At 44.4% G+C, this 18173-nt stretch overlaps 2 protein-coding genes and 1 pseudogene across 2 annotated transcripts in view; 2 read left to right on the top strand and 1 right to left on the bottom strand.

Moving 5' to 3' along the window:
• znf577 (zinc finger protein 577) overlaps positions 1–2411 on the top strand; it is a 28741-nt gene extending 26330 nt beyond the window's left edge. The window contains exon 4 of the mRNA XM_031892999.1: positions 69–2411. Coding sequence (XP_031748859.1) covers positions 69–1942 — 1874 coding nt within the window. The 3' untranslated portion in view covers positions 1943–2411. The remainder of the gene's footprint in view (positions 1–68) is intronic.
• The window catches only part of h2ac14 (H2A clustered histone 14), a 1193713-nt gene that overhangs the window by 353844 nt on the left and 821696 nt on the right, over positions 1–18173 (top strand).
• Positions 8096–15088, bottom strand: LOC116407551 (annotated as a pseudogene).

Below are 18173 nucleotides of genomic sequence, written 5' to 3'. Positions count from 1 at the left end.
AAAAAACTAATGACAAAATACAAGTTATTTCCCTCAGATATATCTCTGATCTCTATCCTTCCCTTTAGCAGCCTGTGAGTATAAAGATGGGAGCGATGTTACAGCACATACGGAAGCAACTTTATGTTGTAATAATGATGGGAATCTCACAAACCCTGATGTTTCTCCAGCGGAACAGCCCCCACCGGCCAATGGGATTAAAGAGGAGGCGGCTTCATGTGAAGGGGGAAACCAATCAGATTGCAGCATTAATCCCCTTACAGAACAGATACAGGGAACAGACACACCTACTCCTATCATGGGGTGCAGGCTGAATAACAGCTCGGCAGTTAATTATGCATCAAATGATGTAAAGGAGGAGTTAATTTCTTCATGGGAAGGGGGAAACCAATCAGATTGCAGCATTAATCCCCTTACAGACCAGATACAGGGAACAAATACTCCTATCATGGGGAGCAGCCAGAATACCTTACAAATGATGGATGATAATCATGATGAAAAGTCCCACCAATCTCCGCAGAAATCTCACATAGCAAAAAGAGTAGTACGTATGAAATACAGCTGCAATGAGTGTCATATGCATTTTAGTAATAAGAGAGACTTTTATAAACACCAGAGAACTGAACTTTATCGTTATCAAATGACTCACACAGAGGAGAAACGATTTTCTTGTTCTGAATGCGGGAAATGTTTTTCAAAACGATATAACCTTATTTCTCATCAAAGGACTCACACAGGGGAGAAACCATTTTCTTGTTCTGAATGTGGGAAATGTTTTTCAAAACGATATACCCTCATTTCTCATCAAAGTACTCACACGGGGGAGAAACCATTTTCTTGTGTTGAATGTGGAAAATGTTTTTCAAGCAAATTTCATTTTCGTTGTCATCAAAGGACTCATACAGTGGAGAAACGATTTTCTTGTTCTCAATGTGGGAAGTGTTTTTCATACAAATCTCGCCTTAACACTCACCGTAGAATCCACACAGGGGAGAAACCATTTTCTTGTTCTGAATGTGGGAAATGTTTTTCATACAAATCTCGCCTTAACACTCACCGTAGAACCCACACAGGAGTGAAACCATTTTCTTGTTCTGAATGTGGAAAACATTTTTCATACAAATTTCAACTTAAAACTCATCATAGAATCCACACAGGGGAGAAACCATTTTCTTGTGTTGAATGTGGGAAATGTTTTTCAGACCAGTCACAGCTTAAAACTCACCATAGAACTCACACAGGGGAGAAACCATATTCTTGTTCTGAATGTGGAAAATGTTTTTCACATCAATCACTCCTAAAAAAGCATAATAGAACCCACACAGGGGAGAAACCATTTTCTTGTTCTGAATGTGGGAAATGTTTTTCAAAGCAATCCCACCTAAAAATTCACTATAGAACCCACACAGGGGAGAAACCATTTTCATGTTCTGAATGTGGGAAATGTTTTTCATACAAATCTCACCTTAAGACTCACCATAGAACTCACACAGGAGAGAAACCATTTTCATGTTCTGAATGTGGGAAATATTTTTCAGAGCATACCCACCTTAAAACTCATTATAAGACCCACACAGGGGAGAAACCTTATTCTTGTTCTGAATGTGGGAAATGTTTTGTAAGGAAATGCCAACTACATAGTCATCAAAGGACTCACAAAGGGGAGAAACCATTTTCTTGTTCTGAATGTGGGAAATGTTTTTCACAGCAATCCCAACTTAAAAAGCATCATAGAACCCACACAGGGGAGAAACCATTTTCTTGTTCTGAATGTGGGAAATGTTTTTCACAGCAATCCCAACTTAAAATTCATCATAGAACTCACACAGGGGAGAAACCATTTTCTTGTTCTGAATGTGGGAAATGTTTTTCACAACAATCCTACCTTAAAAAGCATCATAGCACCCACACAGGGGAAAAGCCATTTTCTTATTCTAAATGAGGAAAAATGATTTGCATTGAACAGGAGCCTAAAAATACTTTTACAATGAGGAAAACCGTAAACTTGTTATACAAAGGAAGCATCAGGCAAAGATTTTCTTTCTCTGGCTCTGCATCGGGAACTGAGGAGCCCTCTGGGATATATCTCCCCCTCCCCCAACAGATAATATTCTGGGTTTTATTGAACAAGAAGGGACATATTCCAAGGGGTATGAGCCCCCCAGGGTATCACTTGGGCAGATGCTGTTCCCTAATGCTCACACAGTAGGTAACATAATGGGGATATACCCAGCTGGGAATGACTTGCCGGGTACATATGCTCTTACTGGGTAAATATAAAGCCTATAACATCATCTTGTCATTATTAACCCAATGTCATTTCCAATGGGGCATTTGTTGAGATGAAAGGAAAGGGGGTTACACCATTATCCTATAAAGGGTCTCTTTACATTAAATCAGTTTTGTGAAAAGCCTTTGTGTCAGTCCGGTTTATTGGTGCAATTTATATTTGTTTTCGTGGTTGTTAATAAGACAATGAATATATATTGTTTATAATTACCAGTAGTAGAACATTGTACCACGGGAGCCATAGAGCAGAAATAGCAAGGGAATGACTGATTATTGGTCCCCCCCCAGGCCCCTCTATAGCTCCTCCCCCCAGCAGTTGCACCAAGTTAACCCCTTTGTGCTAAATAAATGTACCTCCCTGCTAGTTGTTTATTTAAGTCGAGCCACAGAAGATGAACATGACTAAATATATGTTACTACTGACTTTCCCATGTGCCTCTTAACGGCCTGATATCCTGCATTCTATGCTCTGTATATGATAGAAACCATTACTCACCCAGTGGGCGGAGCTGCTGGGGCTCCTCCTCCTCCTCCTTTATCCCTTCCCTGTAAAGGGCCTTGTTTCCTTTTATATACTCCCACTCCTCCAAGGAAAAATAGATGGAAACATCCTCACACCTTATGGCAACCTGGCACACACAATGTTACAGTCATCCCCCAGCCAGAGAAAGGGATTATCATACACTGTTACTAAACAATAAGGGGGGATTGGGGGGCCGCACCCACCTCTCCAGTCAGCAGCTGGATGATGTTGGAGATGAGTTCCAGGATCTTCTTGTCATTTTCCTTCTGTATGACGGAGCCAGGGGCATGCAGGGCCCCCAAACCCACAGTTGGGCTCTTCTTCTTAGGGATGACGTAGCCCTATGTATTGAGAGGGAGAGAGAATGATGAGTGTGTAACGCAGCAGAGAGACCCCCTTTGTACAGACAGACAGTCTCTTCTCACTGTGCCACTCACAGTGCCCCCCTCACCTCTCCAGTCAGCAGATAGATAATCTCCAGTGTGAGATTCAGGATTCTCTCCTTCCGCTCCTCATTTTTATCCTTCTTCCCCATCACTGGGTCACTCGCTTCCTCCCACATTCCCATTGGCTCCTTGTGGGAGGGAGGGGCCTGGAAGTGGAATTAAGCACTTACACATTTCTATAGGGGATTATTCCCAGCAATATCCCCCAAAACAATTCCAAGCAGGGAATAGAATAACTAGTCTAGCCATGGGCTGAACTACCAATCCCAGTGTAACCCTCTTTCACTGCTGCATGGGATCGAGCATGCATTCACCTGCGTGTGGCGCTACAGAAGCCCTGTGCCCCCCGCTATCTGGAAGAGCAGTTACACTGATTAATGGCGGCCCCCACCCAGGGTCGGGACAGGTTGGGCTGCGTTACCCTCCCTGGGAAACTTATCTGATCCACAACACACATACAGGAAAGGTTGATGGATTTATTGGCGGACGCTATACCTTTAAATTAGCAGGGATAGATACAGCCTGCCAGCCAGGGGCAACTTCCCTCACATAAACCAGCCGGTACTTTCTGAGCTGCTGAGGGGAATCCCCTACTTATGGGGCAAGTGCTTCTGAGTCTACCCTGAGGAGAGTGCGCTTTGCCCTTCAGATCCCTGACAGGGACCCCCTTTCCTTCCGCACTCTAAAAGAGCTCGCTTTCTGCCACTGGGGGGTCCCAATTACTTTCTTATACAGAACCCTGTGTGAGCTCCCAGCCCCTTGTCTCTCTCTGCTTCCTTGTTCCCAGCAGCCCCTCCTTCTCTCACTTCCTTCCTGTCGGCTCACACAGAGGGTGGGGCTCCTCCTCCTCACACAGTAACAACACAGAGGGGAGACAAGTGTACAGAGCGCCCCAATCCCACAATCCCCTGTTAAACTTCCCTCTAATGATGCAATGTCTGCCAATCAACACTTTCCCTTTCCTGCCAGAATGGCCCCTCAGTGCTTCCCTCAGGCTGCAGGGGGCCTTGGTACCAAATGGGAGAGGAATTCACTTATGGTGGGTGGGTTGGGCTTGGAGCTGCCACAGAAACTGGCACTGACTCAGTAAGCAAAGTGTCCCCTGGGAATCAGCTCATGTGTTGGGAACAACAAGGTAACACTGCTTCCTTTAGTGCCACCATTAGTGCAGCCCCGCTCCCTTACTCACCTCTTTCCCACACTGCTTCTGCTGCCTGTAGCTGTGAGGGAGGGAACTGAGGAGCTGGGACACTCACTCATTGGCTGGGAGGGGAATGTGGGCGGACAGAGAGGCGGCAGAGAAGAATGATGGATCCAGTTGAGCACAAGGGCGGGACACAGAGTTAGGGACAGAGGGAAAACTCACAGACTGCAGAGTTAGGGACAGAGGGAAAACTCACAGACTGCAGAGTTAGGGACAGAGGGAAAACTCACTGACTGCAGAGTTAGGGACAGAGGGAAAACTCACAGACTGCAGAGTTAGTGACAGAGGGGAAAACTCACAGACTGCAGAGTTAGGGACAGAGGGAAAACTCACAGACTGCAGAGTTAGGGACAGAGGGAAAACTCACAGATAGTTGTGTAAGTGTAGGATAACTGAGCTTTTCATGATATTAACCCCTTCAGGGTTGCCAGGCTGATGGTGTTTCTGCCACACTGGGCTAACAGGCTACAGCTCAGGCAGGTTTTCAGTACAAATCCACCAAGGTATGGATTCAGGCTAGTTCTTGGAGCCCAATCTTCAAAATGTAATGTGGTGCAGTCTGTAAACTCTGTTGCCCTGGAGCCCGATGCTTAGCAACACATAAAAAACTGTACCAACACTCCAATCCAGCAATTGTGCCAATAACCTTCTTGTTTATTGGGATCTCTGCACATAACAGTTTGGGGGGGGGGGCTCTGCAGGTTTGTAGTTTGGAAACTCACCAATGTTCCCTTTTCCCACCTAGTGTACCTGGCCTGCCTTTCCCCTATTGCATGCTGGGTAATGTAGTTTAACAGTTTGCCTACTGCCAAGGTTACTGTAAAACTACAATACCCCAGCATGCAATGGGACTGACTAGCGTAGATGAAGCTCCCTATTTCCCCTCTCTTGCTGCTGTTCCAGCCTCTCCATCCCAAACTCCCTGCACTGCCCCCTTCTTCCTGCTGCACCTCTGTGTGATTGTACTACTGTGTCATGTGTGATGTGGGGGCTGCATTCGCTGCTGCACTTTCCTCCCTAAACTAGAACTCTCAGGGTGCCTTGGGGCTGCTGGGAGTTGTAGTCTAACATGCCCATATGTATATCATGCCTGGGGTTAATGCAATATTCTGAATCCATTTCATACCTCTGTAACCCCTTATTAGCTGTAACCAAGCCAACAGCACGGCTAGTGTAGGTTTAGAGCAAGGGGTACACACGACTCAATCCTTCAGGATGGGCCGTCACAAAGTGAAGGACCAACGGAGCTACGGTGTAGTGCAACTACCCCCCACTGTGACTGTGTGCAGTGCAGCATAACAAATGGGCGGCCAGAAGGTTCTTGCAGTTGAACAATTAGAACCCGTTTTATGTTCAAGGACAATCAATGAGCAGGGTTTATAGCAATACTGACACAAAGGAGAATATCAGGCAATTGCACAGAAGTAGAAAAATATGGTGTCCACCCGTATAGCCCGACCTCAGCCGAGACTGATCTAGTCAGGATATTAATGTGTGTATATATCCCTGCAAATATGCAGCCAAAGCATCAATATCTGAGTATATGTGTTCTTTATAAACCCCCCGTGTCTGTACATTTAGCGCCCAACCCCCCCTATAGACTATATGCTAATATGAGCCCTTGTTCAGCTTCCCTAGACAGATATGCACATCAGCACCAATAGATTTGCACTCTCTCGGGGACACTCTCTGGATTTTTTTTTACATGGAAAAGCAAAAACATGTATACAGAAAGATACTGAATAAAGCCAAACACTGAATAATAATAATAAGGTGAATGTTACTTAATGAAAAGTCCTGAAACTCTGTAAATGACGCCCTGTTTGTATGTTAATGAGTTCTTTTCATTGCATTTCCACCTTCCCACTTAAGACTCCTGCACTGATTTAGACACTAAACATCACAACAGCTCATACATTTGTTTAATCCCACTGACCTATTATATGTGTGGGAGAACATTAGCTATAGAAGAAGCCGGAAAAATATATTTTGACATCAAACAGTCTCCAGCCCATTGCACTACTGCATCCTGTCAATAAACGTCTGTGGTGTCACCACCCAACGCCTCTCCCTCTGTGTCATGCAGATTCCTTCCACTTGGAACCTTTAGGGCTCATCCATCAATGTTCTACTGTCATTAAAAAAGGTTGAAAAGCTCAAGTTCATTCCCTTCTTAAGTGCGAGATGAAAAAAACTAAGTTAAACAGACACATTTAGTCAGTAGGGCCAGGGGTGACAGATAATATTCCTTCCCTGACAGCCTCCTCTAAAGCTTCCAACAACACCCCCCTATGAACGAAACCCCCATGTTCCAACCCTGGATTATCATTAAGCATTTGCCCCATTACATTCTCGCCGGTGGGAAGGCATTTTGGGGAGATTAGTCTCCTGCAACAAGGGAGATTCACTGCATGGCAACTAATCTCCCCGTGTGCCAGAGCCCTAATAAACCCCAAGGGAACCCCCACAGAGGCACCTCACAGCATTCCCAACTTATCCACTTAATTACCATCTGACTCACTGTGTAAATCTATACAGATATCTTGTGCCCTATGTACATTCATACAATTAAATGATATTAATATCCTACACTTGCAGGTATGTATGCACAGTCCCCACACATATTCCTGCATATGTGACGGTTTTCCATAATCCCCGTATTTGTGTAATCATATATTGCATATATAGTCCATTTGGTGTGTGACGTTACTGTGGCTGCAAACTCCACTTCTTTGGGCACAAGTTCCACCACTGATCCTGTAAGAGGTAGTGACTCCCTATTATTCCAAAGGGAAATCCTGCCCAGACAATAATAACAAATATATTTTCATGGTTTTTAGCTGTAGGCTGTAAGGCTCCTTGGCCAAGCCCCTCCCTCTCATTAGTAAGGGGCTCCTTTTGTCCCATCAGGAAACCCTATAAAAGCCCCACTCTCTCCAGGAACAGGTTAGAAGTGACTGTCTATGCGCACTTCTCCATATATGTGTTATCAATAAACGTTTTCTCTTACAGCAACATCAACGTCTCTATGATCAAAGGGCTCCGTTACATCCCCCCCACAGTATCACGGGGCCACATTTTCCCTTTCTGCTCTATGGCTCCCGTGGTACAATGTTCTACTACTGGTAATTATAAACAATATATATTCAGTGTCTTTTTAACAATCATGAAAACAAATTTAAATTGCACCAATAAATCGGACTGACACAAAGGCTTTTCACAAAACTGATTTAATGTAAAGAGACCCTTTATAGGATAATGGTGTAACCCCCTTTCCTTTCATCTCAACAAATGCCCCATTGGAAATGACATTGGGTTAATAATGACAAGATGATGTTATAGGCTTTATATTTACCCAGTAAGAGCATATGTACCCGGCAAGTCATTCCCAGCTGGGTATATCCCCATTATGTTACCTACTGTGTGAGCATTAGGAACAGCATCTGCCCAAGTGATACCTGGGGGGCTCGTACCCCTTGGAATATGTCCCTTCTTGTTCAATAAAACCCAGAATATTATCTGTTGGGGGGAGGGGGAGATATATCCCAGAGGGCTCCTCAGTTCCCAATGCAGAGCCAGTGCCGGGGGAAGGTACTTATGGTGCATTCTGCTTTGGTGCCCCCCAGTCTCAGAATTGCCCAGTGCCCATCAGGAGTCTTTAGGATTCTCTTAAGGAAATATTTTATGGGGCACAAATGTGTTCCTCTCTGTAAATACTGAAACATATATTAAGATGGAATCTGCTTGAAAGAGAATGTTTGCCTGATGCTTCCTTTGTATAACGAGTTTACGGTTTTCCTCATTGTAAAAGTATTTTTAGATTTTCAATGCAAATCATTTAACTCATTTAGACTAGGAACATGGCTTCTCCAATTTGTGAGTTCTCTGATGACGATTTAGATGAGATTTTGTTAAAAAACATTTCCCACATTCAGAACAAGAATATGGTTTCTCCCCTGTGTGGGTCCTTTGATGATGATCAAGCTCAGATTCTTTTGAAAAACAATTCCAACATTCAGAACATGAAAATGGTTTCTCACCTGTGTGAGTTCTATAATGAATTTCAAGGCGGGATTGCATTGAAAAACATTTCCCACATTCAGAACACGAAAATGGTTTCTCCCCTGTGTGGGTTCTATAATGAATTTTAAGGTGGCATTGCTGTGAAAAACATTTCCCACATTCGGAATATGAAAATGGTTTCTCCCCTGTGTGGGTTCTATGATGAGTTATAAGGTATGATTGGTTTGTGAAACATTTCCCACATTCAGAACATGAAAATGGTTTCACCCCCATGTGGGTTCTATGATGAGTTTTATGGTATGATTGGTTTGTGAAACATTTCCCACATTCAGAACATGAAAATGGTTTCTCCCCTGTGTGAGTCCTTTGATGAGTAATAAGGTTATATTGTTTTGAAAAACATTTCCCACATTCAGAACATGAAAATGATTTCTCCCCTGTGTGGATTCTATAATGAATTTTAAGGCGGGATTGCATTGAAAAACATTTCCCACATTCAGAACATGAAAATGGTTTCACCCCCATGTGGGTTCTATGATGAGTTTTAAGGTATGATTGGTTTGAAAAACATTTTCCACATTCAGAACATGAAAATGGTTTCTCCTCTGTGTGAGTCCTTTGATGAGTAATAAGGTTATATCGTTTTGAAAAACATTTCCCACAATCAGAACATGAAAATGGTTTCTCCTCTGTGTGAGTTCTTTGATGAGTAATAAGGTTATATCGTAATGGTGTAACCCCCTTTCCTTTCATCTCAACAAATGCCCCATTGGAAATGACATTGGGTTAATAATGACAAGATGATGTTATAGGCTTTATATTTACCCAGTAAAAGCATATGTACCCGGCAAGTCATTCCCAGCTGGGTATATCCCCATTATGTTACCTACTGTGTGAGCATTAGGGAACAGCATCTGCCCAAGTGATACCCTGGGGGGCTCGTACCCCTTGGAATATGTCCCTTCTTGTTCAATAAAACCCAGAATATTATCTGTTGGGGGGAGGGGGAGATATATCCCAGAGGGCTCTTCAGTTCCCAATGCAGAGCCAGTGCCGGGGGAAGGTACTTATGGTGCATTCTGCTTTGGTGCCCCCCCAGTCTCAGAATTGCCCAGTGCCCATCAGGAGTCTTTAGGATTCTCTTAAGGAAATATTTTATGGGGCACAAATGTGTTCCTCTCTGTAAATACTGAAACATATATTAAGATGGAATCTGCTTGAAAGAAAATCTTTGCCTGATGCTTCCTTTGTATAACGAGTTTACGGTTTTTCTCATTGTGAAAGTATTTTTAGACTACTGTTCCATGCAAATCATTTTTCCTCATTTAGAATAAGAAAATGGCTTCTCCCCTATGTGGATTCTATAATGAATTTTAAGGAGTGATTGCTTTGAAAAACATTTCCCACATTCAGAACAAGAAAATGGTTTCTCCCCTGTGTGGATTCTATGATGAATTTTAAGATGAGATTGCTTTGAAAAACATTTCCCACATTCAGAACAAGAAAATGGTTTCTCCCCTGTGTGGGTTCTATAATGAATTTTCAGGTCATATTGCTCTGAAAAACATCTCCCACATTCAGAACATGAAAATGGTTTCTCCCCTGTGTGAGTCCTTTGATGACGATCAAGCTCAGATACGTTTGAACAACATTTCCCACATTCAGAACATAAAAATGGTTTCTCCCCTGTGTGGGCTCTATAATGAATATTAAGGTGGGATTGCTTTGAAAAACATTTTCCACATTCGGAACATGAAAATGGTTTCTCCCCTGTGTGGGTTCTATAATGAATTTTAAGGTGGGATTGCTTTGAAAAACATTTTCCACATTCGGAACATGAAAATGGTTTCTCCCCTGTGTGGGTTCTATAATGAATTTTCAGGTCGTATTGCTCTGAAAAACATTTCCCACATTCAGAACAAGAAAATGGTTTCTCCCCTGTGTGGGTTTTATAATGAATTTTAAGGTTAGATTGCTGTGAAAAGCATTTCCCACATTCAGAACAAGAAAATGGCTTCTCCCCTTTGTGAGTCTTTTGATGACGCTCTAGATGAGATTTTCTTAAAAAGCATTTCCCACATTCAGAACAAGAAAATGGTTTCTCCCCTGTGTGGGTTTTATAATGAATTTTCAGGTCGGATTGGCCTGAAAAACATTTCCCACATTCAGAACATGAAAATGGTTTCACCCCTGTGTGGATTCTATAATGAATTTTCAGGAGTGATTGCTTTGAAAAACATTTACCACATTCAGAACAAGAAAATGGTTTCTCCCCTGTATGAGTCCTTTGATGATGATCAAGCTCAGATTCGTTTGAAAAACATTTCCTACATTCAGAACATGAAAATGGTGTCTCCCTGGTGTGGGATCTATAATGAATTTTAAGGCGGGAATGCTCTGAAAAACATTTCCCACATTCAGAACAAGAAAATGGTTTCTCCCCTGTGTGGGTTCTATAATAAATTTTAAGGTGGGATTGCTGTGAAAAACATTTCCCACATTCCGAACAAGAAAATGGTTTCTCCCCTGTGTGAGTCCTTTGATGACGAACAAACTCAGATTCTTTTGAAAAACATTTCCCACATTCAAAGCAAGGAAATGGTTGCACCCCCATGTGGGTTCTATGATGAGTTTTAAGGAGTGACTGGTTTGTGAAACATTTCTCACATTCAGAACATGAAAATGGTTTCTCCCCTGTGTGAGTCCTTTGATGAGAAATAAGGTTATATCGTTTTGAAAAACATTTCCCACATTCAGAACATGAAAATGGTTTCTCCCCTGTGTGAGTCCTTTGATGAGAAATAAGGTTATATCGTTTTGAAAAACATTTCCCACAATCAGAACAAGAAAAAAGTTTCTCTCTTTTGTGGGTTCTCTGGTGTTTATCAAAGTTGCTCTTATTACTAAAATGTTTATGACACTCATTGCAGCTGTATTTCCTACGTAATGTATTTTCTGTTATTTGGGAATTTTCATCATGATTATTACCCGTCATTTGTAAGGTATTCTGGCTGCTCCCTATGATAGGAGTATTTGTTCCCTGTATCTGGTCTGTAAGGGGATTAATGCTGCAATCTGATTGGTTTCCCCCTTCACATGAAGCCGCCTCCTCTTTAATCCCATTGGCTGGTGGGGGCTGTTCCGCTGGAGAAACATCAGGGTTTGTGAGATTCCCATCATTATTACAACATAAAGTTGCTTCCGTATGTGCTGTAACATCGCTCCCATCTTTATACTCACAGGCTGCTAAAGGGAAGGATAGAGATCAGAGATATATCTGAGGGAAATAACTTGGATTTTGTCATTATGAAAAATAAAATAAGGAAGGTTCAAGTCATTAAAGTCATTTAAACTCAGGGCAAACTCCACTGCCCCCCAATGAAGTGACTGACTTATTAGCACATTAATTAATGGAACTATTTATATGAACTGATTATTATAGAGTAACGGCAGCTGTTTGTATCAGGATCTATTTGAACTTTTTAGCAAGGGAATGACTGATTATTGGTCCCCCCCCCCCGCAACATCACTGGGACCCTAAAGTCCCCTTCCATAAACATCTATTGCAGCTGCTTATCAGTCAGTGTCCTACAGGCCCCTCTATAGCTCCTCCCCCCCAGCAGTTGCACCAAATTTAACCCTTTGTGCTAAATAAATGTACCTCCCTGCTAGTTGTTTATTTAAGTCGTGCACAGAAGAGACATGACTAAATATATGTTACTACTGACTTTCCATGTGCCTCTTAAACGGCCTGATATCCTGCATTCTATGCTCTGTATATGATAGAAACCATTACTCACCCAGTGGGCGGAGCTGCTGGGGCTCCTCCTCCTCCTTTATCCCTTCCCTGTAAAGGGCCTTGTTTCCTTTTATATACTCCCACTCCTCCAAGGAAAAATAGAATGGAAACATCCTCACACCTTATGGCAACCTGGCACACACAATGTTACAGTCATCCCCAGCCAGAGAAAGGGATTATCATACACTGTTACTAAACAATAAGGGGGGATTGGGGGGCCGCACCCACCTCTCCAGTCAGCAGCTGGATGATGTTGGAGATGAGTTCCAGGATCTTCTTGTCATTTTCCTTCTGTATGACGGAGCCAGGGGCATGGCAGGGCCCCCAAACCCAACAGTTGGGCTCTTCTTCTTAGGGATGACGTAGCCCTATGTATTGAGAGGGAGAGAGAATGATGAGTGTGTAACGCAGCAGAGAGACCCCCTTTGTACAGACAGACAGTCTCTTCTCACTGTGCCACTCACAGTGCCCCCCTCACCTCTCCAGTCAGCAGATAGATAATCTCCAGTGTGAGATTCAGGATTCTCTCCTTCCGCTCCTCATTTTTATCCTTCTTCCCCATCACTGGGTCACTCGCTTCCTCCCACATTCCCATTGGCTCCTTGTGGGAGGGAGGGGCCTGGAAGTGGAATTAAGCACTTACACATTGAGGTTATGTACAATATTCGGTGCGTGTAGGTGAGTTAATGAGGAGACTGATATCGGCAAAAGCCTTGGATGTTGATCATCTTGTCAATCACTCAAGGTGCCAAACACTGGCAGTAGGTTGATGCTGAATCAGACGGGGGCAGAATCCTATTGTTTGTACCTACAGGTCTGATGATTCAGCTCTTAATATAAGTGGATGATCGTTCCTGTAACCAATGGTCGCACATACAGCGAGGAACATAAGTATTTGAACACCCTGCGATTATGTTTCTCCCACTTAGAAATCATGGAGGGGTGTGAGATTCACACTGTAGGTGCATTCCCACTGGGAGAGACAGCATTTAAAAAGAAATTCAGGAAATCACATCGTATGATTTTTAAAAGAATGTATTTGTATTGCGCTGCCGCACATAAGTATTTGTATTGCGCTGCCGCACATAAGTATTTGTATTGCGCTGCCGCACATAAGTATTTGTATTGCGCTGCTGCACATAAGTATTTGTATTGCGCTGCCGCACATAAGTATTTGTATTGCGCTGCCGCACATAAGTATTTGTATTGCGCTGCTGCACATAAGTATTTGAACACCTGAGAAAATCAGAGTTAGTATTTGGTACAGAAGCCTTTGTTTGCAATTACAGAGGCCAGACGGTTCCTGTAGTTCCTGACCAGGTTTGCACACCCTGCAACAGGGATTTTGTCACACTCCCCCACACACATTTCCTCTAGATCTGTCAGGTTTCCGGGCTGTTGCTGAGCAACATGGAGTTTCAGCTCCCTCCAAAGATTTTCTATTGGATTTAGGCTTGGAGACTGGCTGGGCCACTCCAGAACCTTGATATGCCCCTTACGGAGCCGCTCCTTGGGTATCCTGGCTGTGGGCTTCATTGTCATGTTGGGAGCCACGACCCATCTTCACTGCTCTGACTGAGGGAAGGAGGTTGTTGCTCACTATACTTGGCCCCTTTCATCCTCTCCTTAATACAGTGCAGTCGCCTGTCCCCTTGGCAGAAAAGCCCCCCCAAAGCATGATGTTACCCCCCCATGCTTCACAGTAGGGATGGGGTTCTTGGGATGCAACTCATCCTTATTTTTCCTACAAACACGGCGAGTGAAGTTTAGACCAAAAAATTCTACTTTGGTCTCATCTGACCACATGACTTTCTCCCTCCTCTGGATCATCCAGATGGTCATTGGCCAACTTCAGCCGGGCCTGGACATGTGATGAGCAGGGGAACCTTCCGTGCAATGCATGATGGGAAACCATGACGGCATAGTGTTCTACCGACAGTGACCTTTCTGCTCTCTTCATGTCATTGAGCAGCTCCTCCCTTGTAGTTCTGGGCTGATTCCTCACCTTTCTTATCATCAGTGATACCCCACGAGGGGAGATCTTGCATGGAGCCCCAGTCCTAGGGAGACTGACAGTCGCCTTTAGCCTCTTCCATTTTCTAACAATTGCTCCACCAGTTGATCTATTTTCACCAAGCTGCTTGGCAATTGCCCCGTAGCCCTTTCCAGCCTTGGGGAGGCCCACAATCTTGTCTCTGGTGTCTCTGACAGCTCTTTGGCCTTGCCCATGGGAGTAGTTGGAGTCTCACTTACTGTAGGGGGGGGGTGTCTTTAAAGAGCTCAGACAGTTGCTACTAATTTAGATTAATGAGTGGAGTAGAGGGGGAATATTTAAAGGCAGAGTAACAGGTCTTTGAAAGCCAGAATTCTTGCTGATTGCCAGGTGTTAAAATACTTATGTTCCTCACTGTATACGGCGCCTTAAGGCAAAGTCCCTTCTATACAGGTAACAGGGGCGGAGTCTCCTTTAACCCCAGTGCAGCCCCCACTTCCCAGCCCAACAGCCCTTTGGTTTTGCACAGGGGGGGCATTTGACAGACCCCTGGGGTAAACTGTTTCCCCCCCACTATGTAGCCCCAGTGGGGGTGGGGGCTGGGTAATGTTGTGCTCGGTGCCCTGTGTCTTTTTGTGCTGAGAAGGGATTATGGGGAAAGATGCTTTACCTTCATCCCTAGCGCTACAGGCAGCTCCTCCCTCTGCTTGTCATGTAAGGAACAAACCCTTCCCTCTGGTAACACTGCTCCTTTAGTGCCACCATTAGTGCAGCCCCGCTCCCTTACTCACCTCTTTCCCACACTGCTCTGCTGCCTGTAGCTGTGAGGGAGGGAACTGAGGAGCTGGGACACTCACTCATTGGCTGGGAGGGGAATGTGGGCGGGACAGAGAGCGGCAGAGAAGAATCATTGGATCAGTGAGCACAAGGGCGGGAGAATGAGTTAGGGACAGAGGGAAAACTCACAGACTGCAGAGTTAGGGACAGAGGGAAAACTCACAGACTGCAGAGTTAGGGACAGAGGGAAAACTCACAGACTGCAGAGTTAGGGACAGAGGGAAAACTCACAGACTGCAGAGTTAGGGACAGAGGGAAAACTCACAGATAGTTGTGTAAGTGTAAGAATAACTGAGCTTTTCATGATATTAACCCCTTCAGGGTTGCCAGGCTGATGGTGTTTCTGCCACACTGGGCTAACAGGCTACAGCTCAGGCAGGTTTTCAGTACAAATGCACCAAGGTATGGATTCAGGCTAGTTCTTGGAGCCATTAAACAATATTCCCCAAAACATAAAGTGGTGCAGTCTGTATTGGGATCTCTGCACATAACAGTTTGGGGGGGGGGGGGCTCTGCAGGTTTGTAGTTTGGAAACTCACCAATGTTCCCTTTTCCCACCTAGTGTACCTGGCCTGCCTCTCCCTATGCATGCTGGGTAATGTAGTTTTTGTGTAACAGTTTGCCTACTGCCAAGGTTACTGTAAAACTACAATACCCAGCATGCAATGGGACTGACTAGTGTAGAATGAAGCTCCCTATTTCCCCCTCTTTGCTGCTGTTCCAGCCTCTCCATCCCAAACTCCCTGCACTGCCCCCTTCTTCCTGCTGCACCTGCTGTGTGATTGTACTACTGTGTCATGTGATGTGGGGGCTGCCATTCGCTGCTGCACTTCCTCCCTAAACTAGAACTCTCAGGGTGCCTTGGGGCTGCTGGGAGTTGTAGTCTAACATGCCCATATGTATATCATGCCTGGGGTTAATGCAATATTCTGAATCCATTTCATACCTCCCTACAGTCCTGCTTTATATGGGGCAGCCCTGATGTCTGTCACCCAACCGGGGATCAGGATTCACTTTTGGGGGCTCATTTACTCAATAACTTGATTCTGATTTGTTTTTTTAAAAATCACAGAAAAAATGCTGCGACTTTTCCTAGATTTACTTTGCGTCTAAATGGCTAAAAAATCCAAATTCAACAATTTGGCTTTAGTAGCCACAGAATGACACTGCCTGGAATCAGACAACTTGTTATCTACACAAACCCCAGACCCTTCCCCATTAAGGATCCCCCCAACTCACTCCTATTCAGTAGATAGCTCACGTTTATATTATTTCTACCAAAGGGCAGAACTTTGCACCATTGAACCCCATTTCCCAGTTTGCTGCCCAGTTTCCCAGTTTAGCCTCCCAACATTTGAAATATTGAAAGAGGGACAAAAAGAAATGGCGCGCGTAGTGTGTTGAAAATTTTTTGGCCATCCCCTTTTTCGTGACCACACCCCCTAAATAACCACTCCCATTTTATAAAATTTGGCAGCTTATGTAAAGTTTGAACACATTTCTGGGGGTTTGGGGGTCTGATTTTATGAGTTATTATAGTTTTGCTAAATGAAGGAGAAATTGCCTTTAAAATGAGAACTATACCCCGGGATATACCTGATTTCCTGCTCCCCCCCAACTGCACAAGCACAAGCAGGGTCTGTGTTCGGCAGTGACAGCCCAAAGTGGTATAGATAGCTCAGTGGTGGGTCTGTATGTGAGTGGATAGGTCAGTATGGGTCTGTATGTGAGTGGATAGGTCAGTGGTGGGTCTGTATGTGAGTGGATAGGTCAGTGTGGGTCTGTATGTGAGTGGATAGGTCAGTATGGGTCTGTATGTGAGTGGATAGATAGGTCAGTGTGGGTCTGTATGTGAGTGGATAGGTCAGTGTGGGTCTGTATGTGAGTGGATAGGTCAGTATGGGTCTGTATGTGAGTGGATAGGTCAGTATGGGTCTGTATGTGAGTGGATAGGTCAGTATGGGTCTGTATGTGAGTGGATAGGTCAGTATGGGTCTGTATGTGAGTGGATAGGTCAGTATGGCCTGTATGTGAGTGGATAGATAGGTCAGTGTGGGTCTGTATGTGAGTGGATAGGTCAGTATGGTCTGTATGTGAGTGGATAGGTCAGTGTGGGTCTGTATGTGAGTGGATAGGTCAGTATGGGTCTGTATGTGAGTGGATAGGTCAGTATAGGTCTGTATGTGAGTGGATAGATAGGTCAGTGTGGGTCTGTATGTGAGTGGATAGATAGGTCAGTGTGGGTCTGTATGTGAGTGGATAGGTCAGTGTGGGTCTGTATGTGAGTGGATCAGATAGGTCAGTGTGGGTCTGTATGTGAGTGGATAGATAGGTCAGTGTGGGTCTGTATGTGAGTGGATAGGTCAGTATGGGTCTGTAATGTGAAGTGGATAGGTCAGTGTGGGTCTGTATGTGAGTGGATAGGTCAGTGTGGGTCTGTATGTGAGTGGATAGGTCAGTGTGGGTTCTGTATGTGAGTGATAGGTCAGTATGGGTCTGTATGTGAGTGGATAGATAGCTCAGTGTGGGTCTGTATGTGAGTGGATAGATAGGTCAGTATGGGTCTGTATGTGAATGGATAGTAGGTCAGTGTGGGTCTGTATGTGAGTGGATAAGGTCAGTGTGGGTCTGTATGTGAGTGGTGATAGGTCAGTGTGGGTCTGTAATGTGAGTGGATGGTCGTGTGGTCTGTAGTGAGTGGATAGGTCAGTGTGGGTCTGTAGTGAGTGGATAGGTCAGTATGGGTCTGTATATGAGTGGATAGATAGGTCAGTGTGGGTCTGTATGTGAGTGGATAGATAGGTCAGTGTGGGTCTGTATGTGAGTGTATAGGTAGGGTCAGTGTGGGTCTGTATGTGAGTGTATAGGTAGGTCAGTGTGGGTCTGTATGTGAGTGGATAGGTCAGTGTGGGTCTGTATGTGAGTGGATAGGTCAGTGTGGGTCTTTATGTGAGTGGATAGATAGGTCAGTGTGGGTCTGTATGTGAGTAGATAGGTCAGTGTGGGTCTGTATGTGAGTGGATAGATAGGTCAGTGTGGGTCTGTATGTGAGTGGATAG

The sequence above is a fragment of the Xenopus tropicalis genome, chromosome 9 (assembly GCF_000004195.4).
Source record: "Xenopus tropicalis strain Nigerian chromosome 9, UCB_Xtro_10.0, whole genome shotgun sequence".
NCBI classification, from domain to species: Eukaryota; Metazoa; Chordata; class Amphibia; order Anura; family Pipidae; genus Xenopus; species Xenopus tropicalis.
The sequence above is the reverse complement of the archived record's forward strand: the minus strand, read 5'-3'. Positions and strand labels throughout refer to the sequence as shown.